At 31.7% G+C, this 17159-nt stretch overlaps 2 protein-coding genes and 1 long non-coding RNA gene across 6 annotated transcripts; all 3 read right to left on the bottom strand.

Moving 5' to 3' along the window:
• Positions 1 to 1448: 1448 nt before the first annotated feature.
• Positions 1449 to 2455, bottom strand: LOC140963250 (uncharacterized). The gene is made up of 2 exons (XR_012172675.1): positions 1749 to 2455; positions 1449 to 1611 (listed from the first exon to the last, which is right to left on the bottom strand). It is a non-coding gene; the product is annotated as an uncharacterized lncRNA (long non-coding RNA).
• Positions 2456 to 4347: 1892 nt separating this feature from the next.
• On the bottom strand, positions 4348 to 7885 carry LOC140962538 (meiotic nuclear division protein 1 homolog). 4 transcript variants are annotated; one of them, XM_073421491.1, is made up of 10 exons: positions 7489 to 7885; positions 6190 to 6270; positions 5844 to 5960; positions 5662 to 5700; positions 5467 to 5574; positions 5308 to 5370; positions 5168 to 5219; positions 4983 to 5027; positions 4818 to 4897; positions 4348 to 4638 (listed from the first exon to the last, which is right to left on the bottom strand). In XM_073421491.1, the coding sequence occupies exons 1-10, from the start codon at positions 7489 to 7491 to the stop codon at positions 4546 to 4548; spliced, it is 681 nt and encodes a 226-aa protein (XP_073277592.1). In that variant the 5' UTR covers positions 7492 to 7885; the 3' UTR covers positions 4348 to 4545. The 4 variants fall into 4 exon arrangements, with proteins under 4 accessions (XP_073277592.1, XP_073277593.1, XP_073277590.1 ...); XM_073421492.1 differs by lacking the exon at positions 7489 to 7885 and adding an exon at positions 6761 to 7466; XM_073421489.1 differs by lacking the exon at positions 7489 to 7885 and adding an exon at positions 6767 to 7466.
• Positions 7886 to 10910: 3025 nt separating this feature from the next.
• On the bottom strand, positions 10911 to 12387 carry LOC140963525 (zinc finger CCCH domain-containing protein 20-like). Its single transcript, XM_073422882.1, has one exon. The coding sequence runs from the start codon at positions 12310 to 12312 to the stop codon at positions 11332 to 11334; it is 981 nt and encodes a 326-aa protein (XP_073278983.1). The 5' UTR covers positions 12313 to 12387; the 3' UTR covers positions 10911 to 11331.
• Positions 12388 to 17159: the final 4772 nt, after the last annotated feature.

The following is a 17159-nucleotide window of genomic DNA, read 5'->3' as shown; positions in this document are numbered from 1 at the left end:
TAAAATTATTGTAAAAATATAACAAATTGTAAAATTTTATAAAACTAGTACAGTCCGAGACTTACTGTCCCGGATTCTAATTTTTTATTATTTTTTTCTCAAACTGGCACGGATTAAAAAAAAATAATAATAAAAGGGATATCGACGACTGATAATGCAAAATCGTTGCTCTTAGCGACGGTTTAATAAACACCGTCGCTATTGGCGACGGTTTATCAAAAACTGTAGCTATTGCGACGGTTTAACAAAAACTGTCGTTATTGACGACGGTTTACCAAAAACCGTCGCTAAAAAGAATCCGTGACAATCTGCCACGGATTCTGAGTCCGTACCATTAACCCATGACTCCCTTATTATCTTCTACCTATATAAATGCGGTGATGCTCCTAAGTTGATCGGCTTCGATGATAAAATGAAGAGCATCACCGCATTTATATAGGCAGAAGATCAAAAGGGAGTAATGGGTTAATGGTACTGCCACGGATTCTTTTTAGCGACGGTTTTTGGTAAACCGTCGCCAATAGCGACGATTTTTGTTAGCGACGGTTTTGCATTATCAGTCGCCGATATCCCTTTTATTATTATTTTTTTAAATCCGGACAGACACGGATTCTGAGAATCCGTGCCAGTCTGGCACGGATTTGAGAAAAAAATAATAAAAAATTAGAATCCGGGACAGTAAGTCCCGAACTGTACTAGTTTTACAAAATTTTACAATTTGTTATATTTTTACAATGATTTTATTAATTTATAATATTTTAAAAAAACCCTATTATTCTACGTCATAAATCACTCTAAAAATCTCCTCTCTTATTTTCATCATCTCAATTTTATTTTTAATATTTATATCTAAAATCTTATTTTGTTTCGAAATGAATGAAAATAACTTAAGTTTTTTCAACCCACATATAGTGTCATCACGGACCAATTGATATAAATGTGATGACCGAAAAATGAGATAAACATCAAATGCATCAAACATACCTTAATTAAATGATATAGTAATCACTCATGGTTTATTTCCTCTCTCTTTTTAAAACATTCCCGTTTCATTCTTTCTTCTTCTTCTTCTTTTCTTCTCTCAGAATATTTTCTCTCTATCTTTTTCAAAGTATATGTCAATTTTTTGGTACCAATATATCATTTTGAATATTCCCAAAATTCAGAAATTTCTCTTAACAAGTAGTAAATTCTCAAATAACTAGTATAAATAAATAGTATGGTAACCGGTAAAGGGTTTTTTCCCCTCTCTTTTGTAAGTCATTCATGTGTCTAATTAACATTGGAAACTACAAGTTTTGAAGTATGACAGAACAAATCAAATATGTACATCTTACTTTTTCTTGTCTCTTCATCATGAAAGTAGGGGAGTTATAAACAAAGAAATCAATCGCCCATCGATATGACCAAAGAAAACAATCGAACTTGATAAGAAAAGAATTGGGATTACACACAAAAAATGATACAATCCTCAAAGAATAATACTATCAATTACTAGAAAAACAGAGGCTTTTTTTCAAATACAATATGTGCTAAATCAATGAATCATGTAGGTGATAGCCAAAGCAACCAGCATCAACACATAAGCCACTCCTTGATCAATTGACACCCCTACAGAAGAAACCACAACCGACCAAATCAATCAAAACCCACCAAAGAATTAGAGCAAAAAACCAATGATTTTCTAAAGTTTTCAACAAATCCCAGTAATATTAAATTTGTAAGACAAATGGGAACATCAAACATACCGTCATTTGAATTGGGCGCCGGCGCTGGTGCTGGCTGAGGAAATTGAGCATTAATGGCCGGAACAATAAAAGCCAAGAAAAGAGCCAAAATCGCCTTCAAATAGTACAATCTCAAAACCTCCATTATAATCCTTTTTTGCCCTTCAATTTTTGCTCTGAAAACTCAAGAATCTTGAAAACCCAGAAAAATTTTGATGGTTGAAACTCGGAAAATGGGAGCTTTATTTATAATCTGGAAGCACAATTCTGAACAAGGAATCTTCCTCCCTGTCAAAGTTTTTGCCTAGGCGACAGATCCATCCACAGCCGTCGATGGCTGACACGTGTAGGGCCAATAATGGCCGCACGTTGGAGGTCTAGGTGTTTTGGACCTGTGCAATGTGACTGATTCCAATTTTCCAGCCCACTTCTTTTAATATTCTTCTTCTTTTTTCTTTCTTTTTCTTTTTTTTTTTTCTTTCTATTATTAGATTTTATATTTTAAAATTTTGAATTTTAGGGATGGCTGACGTTTTTGACTGACCGTTTTGAGTGTCTGGCGACTGATTAGAACATTCGTAGAAGAGTTGCTGTCGTAGAACTTTGACTGTAAATTTCCCCGTGTCCTAGTCTTGTATTTGCAATTGATCACGACTCCATCTTAAGCTTCTAGAGACCTTTTTTTTTGATATTTCTTGTGTCGAAATAGATTTAAATGATCTGTAAATTGTATGCACATATATCATATTATATTATATATCGTTTATCGTCTTTGTAAAACAAAAAGATTGTAATTTGATTTGAAAAGCTCAAAGACTGACCTTTTTTTTTTGTTTTATTTGTTATGTTTGTACACTTTGTTTCAATTATTATTGTAAATCTGAATAATAATTTCTAACACATGTTTCATTAATTCCAACGTTGAATTGTGATTTTCAAAATCACAATTAGAATATTCGAGTCTCTCAAGTCCGAATTTCAAGTTTTTATTTGTGGTTTCCAGCATGTATGTATATGAGAGGGTATATTCAAACTCCAACTTTTAAGAAAAGTGGGTTGATGATAAACTTAAATTGAAAATGGGTTGATTCACTTTTTCTCCAAATGTTGTATTGTAATGGTTTATTTTTGGGCATGTCGGCATTGGTTGGCTCTTTCTTCTTGGGCATGAATTTGGCAGTTTTGAAAAATTGCAAAGAAATGTTAGGAAGTGGAGTTCCTCTATTTTATGAATAGGTCTCTTGTGAAATGGTCTCACGAATCTTTATCTGTGAGACTGGTCAATCCTATCGATATTCACAATAAAAAGAAATACTCTTAGCATAAAAAAAATAATACTTTTTCATGGATGACCCAAATAAGAGATCCGTTTCACAAAATACGCCATGTGATACCGTCTCACATAAGTTTTTGCCATATTTTATTTGGAAGCCGAATTGTTCTAATAAGATCAAATCGTTATATTGATTAATCTTAGGAAATATTCTCAAAATTATAATAAGTATAATTTCTTCTTCTTTTTTTCATTTATTATTGTACAAATAGATGTGTTGAATTATTTTAAAAATTCAAGAACATGAAGATAATAATGTTTATAGTCCTTGGAATGGTTTGCTTTGTTTAGCGTTTGTCTTCACTCACATGTGATTGTATTATTATACATGAAAAATTGCACTTTTAGTCTTTTATGTTTGTTTCGTTATAATTTTTTTTTCATTTATATTTTCAAATTGATATTTTAGTTCGGTACTTTCCATTTTGTGTGATTATAGTTATTCTTTCGTGACAGTGCTAATGTAACATATCACCCATCAGCTCTATGTTTGTGCCACGTCAAAATAATATTAGCGTCACCTAGGGGAAAAAAAGGCTAAATTGCAACAAAACAAAAACAGTGAAAATCGAAATTTTACAATATATAACTAAATAAAAAACACTATTTTCCCTATTGTATATATATGGGAACAGTTTTATCACGGGGAATGAGTCTCAAAATAAATTATTCCAAATTGAAAAGTGGAAATTCAATTCTACCTAATAATGTTTTTCCCCTCTTCCTAGATCCTCATTATTAATTCATCCGCGACACAACGCTACTTAAAAAATGAAGCCAACATCCAACACTCGCACACAAGTACATGTTTCACTCTAAATAAAAACAATGAATACACGTGCAAAAATCTGTCCGAACCAATAAAGAAATGTGAATGAAAGACAATCGAAATGATGATAAACCCAATTAAGTAGGTCTCTTGTGAGACGGTCTCACGAATCGTTTTATTTGAGACGGGTCAACCCTACCGATATTCACAATAAAAAATAATATTCTTAACATAAAAAGTAATACTTTTTCATGTATGATCTAAATAAGAGATTTGTCTAACAAAATACGACCCGTGAGACCGTCTCACACAAGTTTTTGCCAACCCAATTTCTCATTTGCCTAACTTTCCATTAAATTAATTCAAACTATAATTTCTCATAACATTAATTCTTATTAATATGAATTTCAAAGTAAGTGAGTAAATCTATACCCATACTCATCTATATTATGGATGAATTGACGTCAACTTTACTTGAAAATTAATCTATGGAGAAGATCAATAAATGGACTGGAATAGGTAGGAAATCTATATATCATGGTATCACGCTCAAAGATTCACAACATACAAGAAGGTCCATTTGGTTAACTCGCTAATTTAAAACAGCTGAGTCGTTGATAGCTATACTCAATGAAGTAAAACACTTGAAAATTTTAAAATCCGATGGAATGGCGATGTTGCACGCAGGCTGAAGCATTTTACCCGATATATGCATATTAAATATCAACTTCAGGCATCTGATCTCCGATGGAGCATATTGGAATAGCAGCAGGTAACTCCACATAATCGAAGTCTTCAGTTATTCCTACCTATCCGACATAATGGAAAAAATGTTTAGGTGTTTGCTGGCTGGCTAGAAAGTAGAAGCAACAGAGATACACGTCATAAGATATGAAGCACCATTTTTGTTTTCTAGTTATTGTACTTTGTTTGTTAGAGATGATGGGATTTATTCTTGGATTCAAGTGCTGCTATGTAAATTACATACCTCGTTGTAAAGGTTATCAAGTTGCTCTTTTGCCTGAGGGAAGTTTTTTGAACACCACTGTCGCAGAGTGAAGATGTTATCTGTAAAGTATAATATGAACGTGATAGACAAGGAGACCGGGGAAATCTCATAATAATTGAAATGATATTGGATTATAATAATAACCTGTCCATCTGTTGGTTGCTGAATGGGCCACTTCAATAGTGTTTGCTGCAAACAGGCATCAAAGTTAAGAACACGGCAAACAGTAGAGTTATTGAGAACCATAGAGGTCACAAGAGATTTTCATTTGAAATTTAGTCAGTAAAATTTTAAAATTTCAGAAACAGGAGAGGATGATGATGCTCAACTCATTGCTTCAAAGGTAGCCGGATCGTTGTCGGCATATTGTGCGATCTCATCCTAAGAAGAAAGGACAATAAATCAACTTCAAGTTCAAAGTATTAGAAATGGAATCTCGTTCTCAATGAAAGAAAATATGAAACTCAACCATAAGCTCATTATATTTCTGTTCAATAGCTTTAAGCTCGCCAAGTGCCTCATCTCGTTCATCCTAAGATATTAATGAAGGTGATAAGTCATTGAATATGACATGGAAAACAAGTTATACAGCTACACTAAAGCATGAACGTGGAAAAAATGCACTCACAGATTCCTCTCGTCCCTTTTTCAGAGAATTGCAGTGATCAACTTGTTCTATGTATCGTTTTTTACAACTTTGGAGTTCAGAGTCGAGTTTTTTTTGTATGTTTCTTAGCTGTAGACACCAACCGATGTATTGGCATAATCGGGTGATTGAAAATATACTTCTAATTTCCAGATATGAATTGAATTGTTAGATCACCTGGTTGCCAGCACAGCTAGGAAGGCTCCAAAAATATACCTGAATTTTATTATGATATGATTCAAGGACAGTTACTATGACAACTTTGCAAAGATATGTCAAAGGGGAATGATATAATGCGTAATAAAAGAGTTCAAAAAGAATATAATGCTCCCATCGACCATCTGGATAAGTTAACTTACTGAAGTTCCTATCTTGTCCTTGAAAACAAGGTCATCATCCACCAAGCTTTGAATTACATCCTTTACTGACTGCAAGATGACGCCTTTCTTTGGGCCCAACTTCTCAAGTTCCTTGAGCTTAAAAAAAGTTCAGTATAATCAATCATCATCAAAGGGCACAATATTGCAGACGAGAGAAAAAACTGCAATTTGACGCTGAAAAGAGAGAAAAAAAACTGCAAAATATGCACAACGTGGTATGTGAAATAGAAATTGCATTGGTAACATTCGTAAAGCCCATCATCCTCAGTGATCACAAAAAGAAAAGCATCTCAAACTGGATTATAAACAAGTCACAGATACTTACAAGGAAGAAGTCCTGTGAATCATAGAAAATTTGCAGCATTTTCTCACGCTTTTCTTCCAATGAAAGTCCTCTTTTTTTAGACTGGAAATAATCAAAAGAAAGTTAGAATTTTCAAAGTGATGACTTATTCAGCCAAAGATGGTTTGATGGTGGAAGTGTGGAACGGTTGTGAAATTAACGGGATAGACATAACAGAACTGGAACAGCTGTTTCTGTTCCACAGTTTCATGCTTGTATAGATTTAGGTACAAAAAACAGTGTGTGACTTGCTAAAAAACAGAGGAAGGACTTTATTTTGACATGAAACAGCATGTAAGGAATGGAACAGGCATTGTTTCGACATGGAACAGAAAATACTCATGAAAATCATTTGTTCAGCAACACAGCTGGAGGATATTGTGTTTTTCACTATGATTATTTTGAAGTATTAACATGTGCATATTTGGGTATTTCGATATGAATCATTATTTTTTACAGTAGTCATGTACAAAATGTTTGATTTTGGTACTTATTGCAATATATATGTTTTATATTATTTAGAGCTGTCTATTGTAATAGTATATGGAACAACCTAAACCTTTCCGTGAATGACCTTGGAATTCAAATGGTGGTCCACAACTACCATGTCTGTTCTCGGGAACCATGAGCTCAAAAAGATTGATGGAATCAGTCGGAATTCAGAAATAGGAAACTAACAACTAGACTAGAAGAGAAACATTCATAATCTTCAAACGTCTCATAACTATGCTTTATTGAACAAACTCGATAATCAAGAAACGTGATTTTCATATTCTACAGAGATGTTTGATGGCTCTTCCATCAAGAAAATAGTTGAAAACACATAAACAACTAGATAAAACAAAGTACAAAAATAGCAAGAAGGGCGAGGTTTACGTGAACCATAAGATGGTGAACAAAACAAACTTAGAGCATAAGCATTGTGAAAAAGCACGTATAACCAAATGAAAAATGAAGCCTAAGAAAATACTCTGACATTCAAGCCATTAATTTCACTGCGCTAAACAAAAAAAATCCTAAGCTCTCCCAAATCACGTCCTCGCCGGCGTATTTTACTTCCCCGTCCACTCATCAAATTCACCGGAATGTGATTGAACTAAATAAAAAACAATATATAATGAATACAGAAATTCCGATGATTCCCAACATTTGAACGCAGCTCGATTCAGCTTCTAAAACCTACTCAGAAGAAAATAGCGCGAATAAAACCCAAAATTCGAATCAAATAAGCACAAGCATTTGAACAAAAAAAAAAAGGATTTGGGAATGTGAAGCACGTACCATTGCGAAATCGAAGCTGGAATCCGGATACGATATCGATTCGATTTTTTAAATGGAACAAATATGAATTTGGCGCGATTTAAAAAATCAAACGACGATCATATACAGTAATAGCAAAACGCGCCAGCCCGCAATCCACCACAATCGTCTGTTGGCCAGATCGGGGCGGGCCTTCAAATGTTCCTCTCAGCCCAACTGTAAGTTAGTCGGATCGATTCGTCTAATTTTTTTATTAAAAAATATAAAATATATTGTTTTTTAATTAAAAAAATTCTAAAAACATTTGAAATAATAAAAATAAAAAAAATACTACAAATTATTTATCATTAAAATTCATTCAAAATAAATTAAAAAACTTAAAAATAAAATTTTATAATAATAAATAAAAATAAAATCATATTGTGGCGGACCAATCCGCCCCGTCTTAACCCATACCTGCACAGGCTCAATCCATTTGACATGCATCCAAACGGGTTGAGATTTCCTGTAGAGGCCTAAAAATCCTTACTTGAAAATTTGCGGAAAATTTAAAATTTTTCTTTTAAAATAAATGGAGTGCCTCATTCATACCAAAAACTGATAAAATATTTAACGTTCAAAATAGCAGCGGAAGAAATTATTACTTGCCAAAATAACAAGTTAAAGTATTCAATAACTAATAAAATATTTGAGCATCAAAATGGCAAGTGCTGAAACTGAGGTCCTCGGGTGCCANACATTACTTTTTTTTAATTAAAAAATGATAAAAATGTTAGGTTTAAAGTTAATAAAAAGTCTTATCATATTATTAAATTATCTACTATATTAAATATTTTTTTATTGTGTTTAAAATATAATTAAATTAACTATTTTGTCGAACCAACAAGATATATATAATATAACGATGGAATGTTACTCCAAAAACTCCCAACATAATTGGTGCATAAATCATAATATACTAACATCTCCGTGTATGCGATGTGTGTTTATACTGTTGAAATAATTATAGTTGATTTTTATATTTTTTTATTACAAAAGATATATAAAAATTTAATGATATAAATAGATAGATAGATAAAGAAAAATAAATACTTTTATAAACAAAACCCGTCGTGTGGGATCGACGTGCTCTTTTATGGTCCATCGAGGCTTATTTATCTTATAGTTTAGGGTCTTTAGTCGTCTTTGGTTTAAGACAAAAACTTGTGTGAGATTGTCTCACGGGTCGTATTTTGTGAGACGGATATCTTATTTGGGTTATCCATGAAAAAATATTACTTTTTATGCTAAGAATATTACTTTTTATTGTGAATATCGGTAGGTTTGACTCATCTCAAAGATAAAGATTCGTGAAATCGTCTTACAATATACCTACTCTTGATTTAATTGCTTGTTGTTTTGTCTGATTCAACACTACCGTTTGTCCTAGTATGACGGCTGAAGTTAGGGGGAAAATGTACAGATCTATGATCGCATGTTAAAAGGAGATTTTTAATTAAACTAATTTTTTTACGTTTTGTGAAACATTAATTGCTTTACTTAAAATAATCCCGTTTATTTTTAAGCTTCCCTGCCCTAATTTAAATGAGTAAAGATTGATGAATATTTTTAAAATAATTACTAATAAGTTATAATTTAATTTTATATTTTTATAATATACCATTTTAGAAATTTTTTTCCCAATTTAGCTAAAATCCTAAAAAATAGAAACACAAATCAAAGCATATTAATTTATATTTTATATCCACTATTTAGCCTACTTGATTTCAAGACTCAGATTATTCTTTGATCCAACTTTCAAAAACTAGTTCAAAAAAGAAGAATTTTTGTTCAAATTAATATATATGATTCACAATGACTTAATATATCTCATCACGTCCAACGATAAACAACTAGAACATGTAGTTTACAAGACATTAGTGAGTACAATTGACTCATAATACACTTAAATACATAATCGTGTTCTGGGTCAAGATCCGAACTTGGATCTGATATAATGTTAATGAATACGATTTGAATCTAACTCAACTCAAAAACTAACTAAATTTTTTTTTCCAAATTCACGTATAAAATTCTCACAAACTTAATTCAACATATACAAAACATCTAATCCTTATCAAACCCCTAAAATATTTTTATCTTGTGCTCTAGCTATAATATATAATAAGATTATAATAACCAAATCTGCTGCATACAAACAGTTCCAAAAGATGTGCAATTAATTAATTAATTAATTAATAAAAAGGAAAAAGAAAGAAGTAATAATATCCTCTATCCCAAAAGAATAATGCCCCGTACCCCATCTCCCTAGCCTATATGCAAAGAGACGAGACACGCGTATGCCACTTGTATCCCTCCAGCGACGGGCTTTGACCAATTCATCAATTCTTTATTTTATGAGAAGTTTTTTTTTTTACACGATATCATGGATTTTTATTTATGAGACAAATCAATCTTATCGATATTCACAATAAAAAATAATATTCTTAATATAAAAAAAAAAAATTTTTTATTGATGACCCAAATAAAAAAAATGTCTCATTTACTTTAATTTATTCATTTAAATTAAATACAAAAACTTGTGTGAGACGATCTCACGGGTCGTATTTTATGAAACGGGTCTCTTATTTGGATCATGCATGAAAAATTATTACTTTTTATGCTAAGAGTATTACTTTTTATTGTAAATATCGATAAAATTGACCCGTTTCACAGATAAAGATTCGTAAAATTGTCTCACACGAGACTACTCGAAAGTAAATTAAATGTCGTATTATACCACATAAACAATTTCATGATCGTTTTAGTTACAAAATATCTTATGTATTTAATGAAAATCTCCCTCTTACCTTATTTTACAAGTTGATGGACGATTACATCTCAAGTAAATTCGAGATTTTATTATCTTTACGAACTAATTTGGCTATATTAAAAAAAAAAAAAAAAAAAAAAAAAAAAAAAAAAAAAAAAAAAAAAAAAAAAAAAAAAAAAACAGAATCGTGTTTGAAAACATACAAATGTCTACGACCATGGAAAATTATATCGAGTCAATTCATTCACCATATTCGCATTTTTTCTACAATGTTGAATCTTTACTTCTGAGATTGAATATGTAGGAGAGAACGTAGCTTGTCGCATCTCTCCGGCTAAAAAAAAAATTAATATAAACCATTTATTTTCTATTTTTAATCATTTTTCGTGAGATAATATTTTATTTTTAATCTCGATCAATTATTTAATTAAAATACATATAAAAAATCATTTTTTAATTAAATAATTAAACAAGATTATTTTACAAATTGTCTAATCCGAATTTTCTGTTTCACATTCTTGTCTTTTACTGTCAAAATGCTAACAAACTCCTTATTTATTTATTTATTTTGCTTTTTTCTAAAGTTGGAACAATGAAAGAATTGGACAATTTTGAAGCATTTTTTCACATATATACGGATAAACTTGAATCAAATTTTGAAGTAAAAATCACCAAATTTACATTTACATAAAAATCAAAATAAAAGAACCAAACACTTACACTGAAATTTGAACAACTTTCAAACTCAAATCACTTCAAAACCAAGGGAAAATCATGCATTACAGTATTTACAATAAGTGAAACATTCAATACTAATAAAATAATAAAACAAGCTTAATAAATAAAAACCCATCTTCTTCTTCGTTCCAAGAATTTCAGTTACTCTTTCCAGATTCATCAGTTAGTATATAATTATTATTAATATATTGATTTAATATAGGATAATCAACACTTGTTTCTCAAATGGTTACTTGCGAAAAGACCATTCTGCCCCCTCCCCACACCCACCTTCTTCTCAACCACTATTCACAAAATTTAGGGAGAGAAATGGTCTACTTTACCAGCTCTGATACCCAGCCCAGTTCCGGGATTGGGTCCGGCTGAGGATCCGGTTCGACCCGTTCCAGAGGATTCTCTTTGCTCAGCTTCTCGAACATTTTGGCCCTCAGGCTTCTCCCAGATTCAACCCTCTCCATCATCGGCCGCTCCTCCTCGCACAAAGAGATGTCCCAGGGGTCCACGCAGCCGATCGTGGGCCGGGTCGGGGTGGTGGGCAGGCTCAAGTATCCGTTACGAGCCATCATCATCCTGGGAGGAGAGCCTGCGCCCGCGCCCAACCAGGAAGAAGAAGACATGGACTTCACTTTGTTCAGCTGCAGCTGCCGAAGGGAGAGTACCAGATCGGTCACAGAGTTGGCCATCATTGGGCTCATAGGCGGAGAATCTATCGGCGAAGAGACCGGCTCCGCGCGTGGGCTCAGGACGCGGAGCTGGTCAGGAGAGTGGGCGAAGAAACAGACCCTGCGCTTGCAGTTCATACCGTCCTTGCATGGCTGCGTGCGGTAGCGGGCGGGGTGGAGCCAGCACTCAAACACACCGTGCGCGAACTCGCACAAGTCGGCTTTGAAGCAACTCCCCTTGCGGAAATCCGGGCAGGGGTTAGCCGTGTAGTGGAACTTCTTCGGGTCCCTCCGCCGTGCCTTCTCCCCCGGATGAGCGAAAGGGCAGTCAGTCCAATCATGCGCCTTACCACGCGCGCACTTCTTCACCTTGAACTCGAACATCCGGAACTGATCGCACGAGTGCGCGTCCACCAGGAAGTCTCCACCGCCACCGTTGTCCGGCTCCGGATAGACCGCATCAATGTTGTTGGAAGGAAGGTAGACCTGAAGCGCCTTCACACCGTTGTAGTAATCATCAATATTGGAAGCAAATGAGTTAGCAGCGATAGTTGGGCTGAGCGATATGGACATGGGATCTTCCGCGGCGAAGGTCCACGGCGGAGCAACATGGCTTCTTTCTCCGAGCATCATTTGACCATTCACTGACTTGCTGAAGATTTCGAATTCTTGATATAGGATGGAACTGTGTTGTGCGATTGAAATGGATGTTTGTGTTCGTATATAAACTGCTGGAGAAGTGGGGGTCTAACCATGGTTAGGTAGAGTATACCATGGTTATTCATTGCAAATTATTGTTAATTTTTTAACTCAAGGGACAGAATAAGTGAATGCTAGTAATAATTAAAATGTGGTGGGAAGTAACTATGTAATTGGACAGTAGATATTAATAGTAATTTTGTTTTTGGTCGAAATAAAAAATTATCATCGACTTATTATTTTATAATTCGTCTGATACTAAGATCTCATATTTTTAATAATACTCGACAATATTAACAATTTTTAAATAAAAAAATTATCAGATTTTTTAGGAAATTAGATTGACTTTTAAGTTAAGGACACCAGTGATTAAAAATCAAGTAGGTTTTACTTTAAATTCGATTCGAGTTCTGGAAAAAATATCAGATTGAGTAATATATAGCCCCGATTCGAAGAAAAATATTTATGTTTCGATTAATTGATTTGAATTGAGAGGAAGAATTTGATTGGAAAAAAGATTTCAAATTTGGATGCATTTACAAATTATATTTATCCAAGTAAGTAAAATAAATTTGATATCAATGATTTTAAATTTCACGAGTAAGTTGTATATTTTTGTCTTTACAATGTATTCACGAGAATAATATTTAGTTTGGTAAGTTAATTGGCTGTTAATACATGTATTGATTAAAAAAAATAATAACAATAAAATAATGATTAACATAATAAATATGAAATATATATAACTTTTAGGTATATTTATATATAAATATATCATAAAAATCATAACTCGAGTTCGAGTTCGAGTTCGAGTTCGGTTCGAATATACAAACATAAAAACCTAATACACAATCTCGAATTGACAGGTATAAACACATTATTCGCCATTTGATCTCATCCACTGTGTACGGTTTTTTTTTTTTTTTTTTTTTTTTTTTTTTTTTTTTTTTTTTTTTTTNAACAATTTATTAGCTCAAACACTATATTTCGATTGTTATACTAACAGAGACAATTTTTGCAAACATATTTATATATACGATGTTCTTTTAAGAGTATGTTGGCCTATTCTGCATGAATAGGTTTTTTATGAGACGGTCTCACGAATCTTTATCTGTGAAACGGGTCAATCCTACCGATATTCACAATAAAAAGTAATACTCTTAACATAAAAAGTAATACTTTTTCATGGATGACCCAAATAAGAGATATGTCTAACAATATATGACATGTGAAACCGTTTCACACAAATTTTTGTCATTCTGCATCCTCCTTATTTTGATTTTGATTTTGTTTTAGTTTACAAGCAAGGAGATGTCCAACATCGTCACGAACATAAATACATTTTTTCCTTGAGTTGATACCCAAGAATGATATCCAAATTATCAAATATTTAGTGGCATAACAATGCTATTTTACTATTGGAAGATCAATTATATATCACCTGTATTTTTTATATCCAATTCAATTTAGAATAATGCTACATACATAACCAAATTTATATAACAATTTTCACAATACAAAATTTTAATTTATCAAAATCTCAAGATAAATTCAATATAAAATCTCATCACATAATAACAAAATCTCACGATATTATTCTCGTAAATATCGTTGTACGATATATTCGTTGTATCTTTAGCATTATTCTTCAATTTGCGATGAGATAGTTATCATTCCAGTATCTATGGATTGGAATATTTTTCTCGATTTTAGATATTTCGAAATTCTTGTTTTTGTTAGTGTAACTTCCTTCATACTCACATCCTTTTCTTTACCAAAATTTTATTCCATTCCATAGAATTTTTGTTCACCTTATATGTTGGATGATAGCTTCATTTTCATTGTTTTATGCATACATAATCTTTTCATATCCAACCTTCACAATAATAGAACACAGTTGTTGTTCTCGTTCTCTACTGTCTTCTTTGGCATCATTCAGGGTCGGTTTTAAATATAAAATTATACTTCAAATATATTTTTTAATGAATTTTTAAAAATAAAAATATTTTTATTGTTTAGATTCAATAAGTTCAATAGCTTTTGTTTCATTTATTAAAGAAAACTAAAACAGAATCGAAGAGACAACTATTATTTTATTTTTAGATATATTTTTTAAGCATTTTGGAAAATAAACTTGTCCATTCAAATCCTATTGGTTTTGTTTTTTTAAAAGAGGAAATAATTTAAAAGTTTCATCAGTCCTGAGAAATTTTTTTGATTGTTGTCAAATAAATGAAAATCAGTATGCATAAAATCAAATCCACGAGCGCTCTTGGTAAAATGAATGATTTATAGAATATGATCAAGGAAATATGCGATGATATACTTGTCTCGCGATTTTGATCTTATACGTTGTCGATGTCAATCTTTGTCCATCATTTTTGTTATTTTATATTTGTTTCGCGATTTTGATCTTATACCTTGTCGATGTCAATCTTTGTCCACCATTTTTGTTATTTTTGTAATTTTTATTCTTTTTTCGACGTGGTATTGATGTGGCACTTACGCGACTCATACGTGGTTCTGGAACGACGCGACACGTGTTCAGATCCGATGAAAAACACTAAAACTTTCAAAAATTAAAATATACATGACTAAAACTGAAATTGAACAATATATATGGAAACCCAAAATTACAGAGAAACAAACATATATGACAAAAATTCCAGTTTTCCTACTAAAAAATTACAATTTTCCTATAATAATTAGCATGAAAACTCATATGAGACCACGTGTTAATTTCATGATACGAATCTTCAACCCGATCAGACTAATGAAGAAATATTATTTTTTATGTCAAATTTTTTCATCTCATAAATTCACAATAATGTTTCACAATAGAACTACTCATTAATTAATTCATTAGAATAATTGTCAAATCAGATCGATTCTAGTAACTGATAATCTATAAATTTTGTCAAATTGTGAACGTGTAATGTAATTTCCTTCCATCGTCAATTAGGAAAGATAAATAGATTTAAAAAAAAAACATATTATATAATTAATATTAAGTTGACTTTGGACAAGAATAACTATGTAACTTCTCTTTCTCTGATTTCTTGTCTAACTAGGATTTGAATATATTTCTTCATCTACGCACATAGATTATATATATATATATATATATATAAAATAATATAAAATATTTCTAATAAATAAATATTTCTTGGTTATGTTGATATGGTACGTGTTATTGAAAATGCATTAGAAACCAAACCATACACGATATTTTAATCTATTGTTTATTATTCTAAGTCGATTTTCTTAAAAAGCTCGATCGGACCATTTAATTTCTAATTTATTTTGCTGAAATTTATTCTGATTGAGGGTTTAATCCTTGTATTTTGCAGTTTATTAAGATAATTTTAAGTTTTTTTTTTAAAAAAAATGACTTCAAATAATATTAAGGTACACGTATAGATTATTTGGTAGACATTTAAAAAATTTGGTACCCTCAAATCTTAATCTTACACGAGTAACTATATCTTTGGCCAATTTTTATTAAATTTTAATTGCTGAAAATAAAATATGATCCAACTGCCTTCAATAATGGAAATTTAATTCTTGCATCCTCTCTGTTTTAGTTATTCAATTAAAAATATTTTATTTTTTTTATACATACTCTCCGCCATCTTTTGCTCCTTTCTTAAAAAATATTAATAATATATGGTTTAATAATAATAATTTTTTGCTACATTCTTCTATTCCTATTAAAATATATAATTCTTTTTGACACACGTTAATGTGTTTTCTTTTTCTGTAAAATAAAATCTATACACATATATTTTTTTTATAACGATGAAACTTAACTGTTATGTTACGGTACATATATATACTTGATAAACTATCGGACTAACTAATTGCTTGCAAAAATATTTTAAAATTAAATGAAAACAATATACATATGTTTGATCTCGTGGACACCAAATGTGAATATCTATACGTGCATCGTTGAGGTGACGTCTACTTATTATATATGATGAAACTGTACATCCAATAAGTGAACGTCATATCAACAATAATCAGAACATGTGTCTGCAGATCTTATTGTGTGTGTACATACATACATACATACATACATACATATATGCGAGTGTTCACACAAAATTACAATTACATATGTTTTTAATAAAAAAATTATAAAAACGTTTGGCACACATACCCAAATCAGTCCTAAAAACCCACATGCTTACTTCTTAACCTCCTCAACGTCGATGCCACAAAACCACAAACTAACTTTCGAATTATCTCTCTCATTTTCAAAATAATTCTTATCCCAGAAAAAGTACATAACTCAGATTTTTTTTCTTCAACATATTAATAAAATTTTAAAAACAGCATAAATAAAAATAATATTTTCAAAATTACTAAAGTAAGCACCCTTTGCTTAATATCGGATCGGAAAACATCATTAGCAAAAATCTTGAGTTGGAGTCCTACGTTGATTATTTAATGGTATTATCATATGAGATGGATTATCTCTGTCGAAACACGATGTTAACGTAATCCCTCGAACAACAAACATGTAAAGAATATCGATCGATATGGTCTGATCCTTACACAACGCGATGCTTTCATTCCGGTTGGTATATTTTTAAAAGCCTTATTTCCTCTACTTTTTATGAGTCGTGCGAAGTACTTGTTGCTTGGTCATATGCAAGATATCATTAATCTACTGCACAAATAGTAAAGCTTTGGATATGAGCCACACACGTGTAAGTGCAATGGGTGAAATTTTAAGGGGGAGGGGGGGTGGTGGGGGACAGAAATGGGTGGAATAA

The sequence above is a fragment of the Primulina huaijiensis genome, chromosome 17 (genome assembly GCF_012295235.1).
Source record: "Primulina huaijiensis isolate GDHJ02 chromosome 17, ASM1229523v2, whole genome shotgun sequence".
In the NCBI taxonomy this organism is placed as follows: Eukaryota; Viridiplantae; Streptophyta; class Magnoliopsida; order Lamiales; family Gesneriaceae; genus Primulina; species Primulina huaijiensis.
This window is presented reverse-complemented; position numbering and strand designations above follow the sequence as displayed.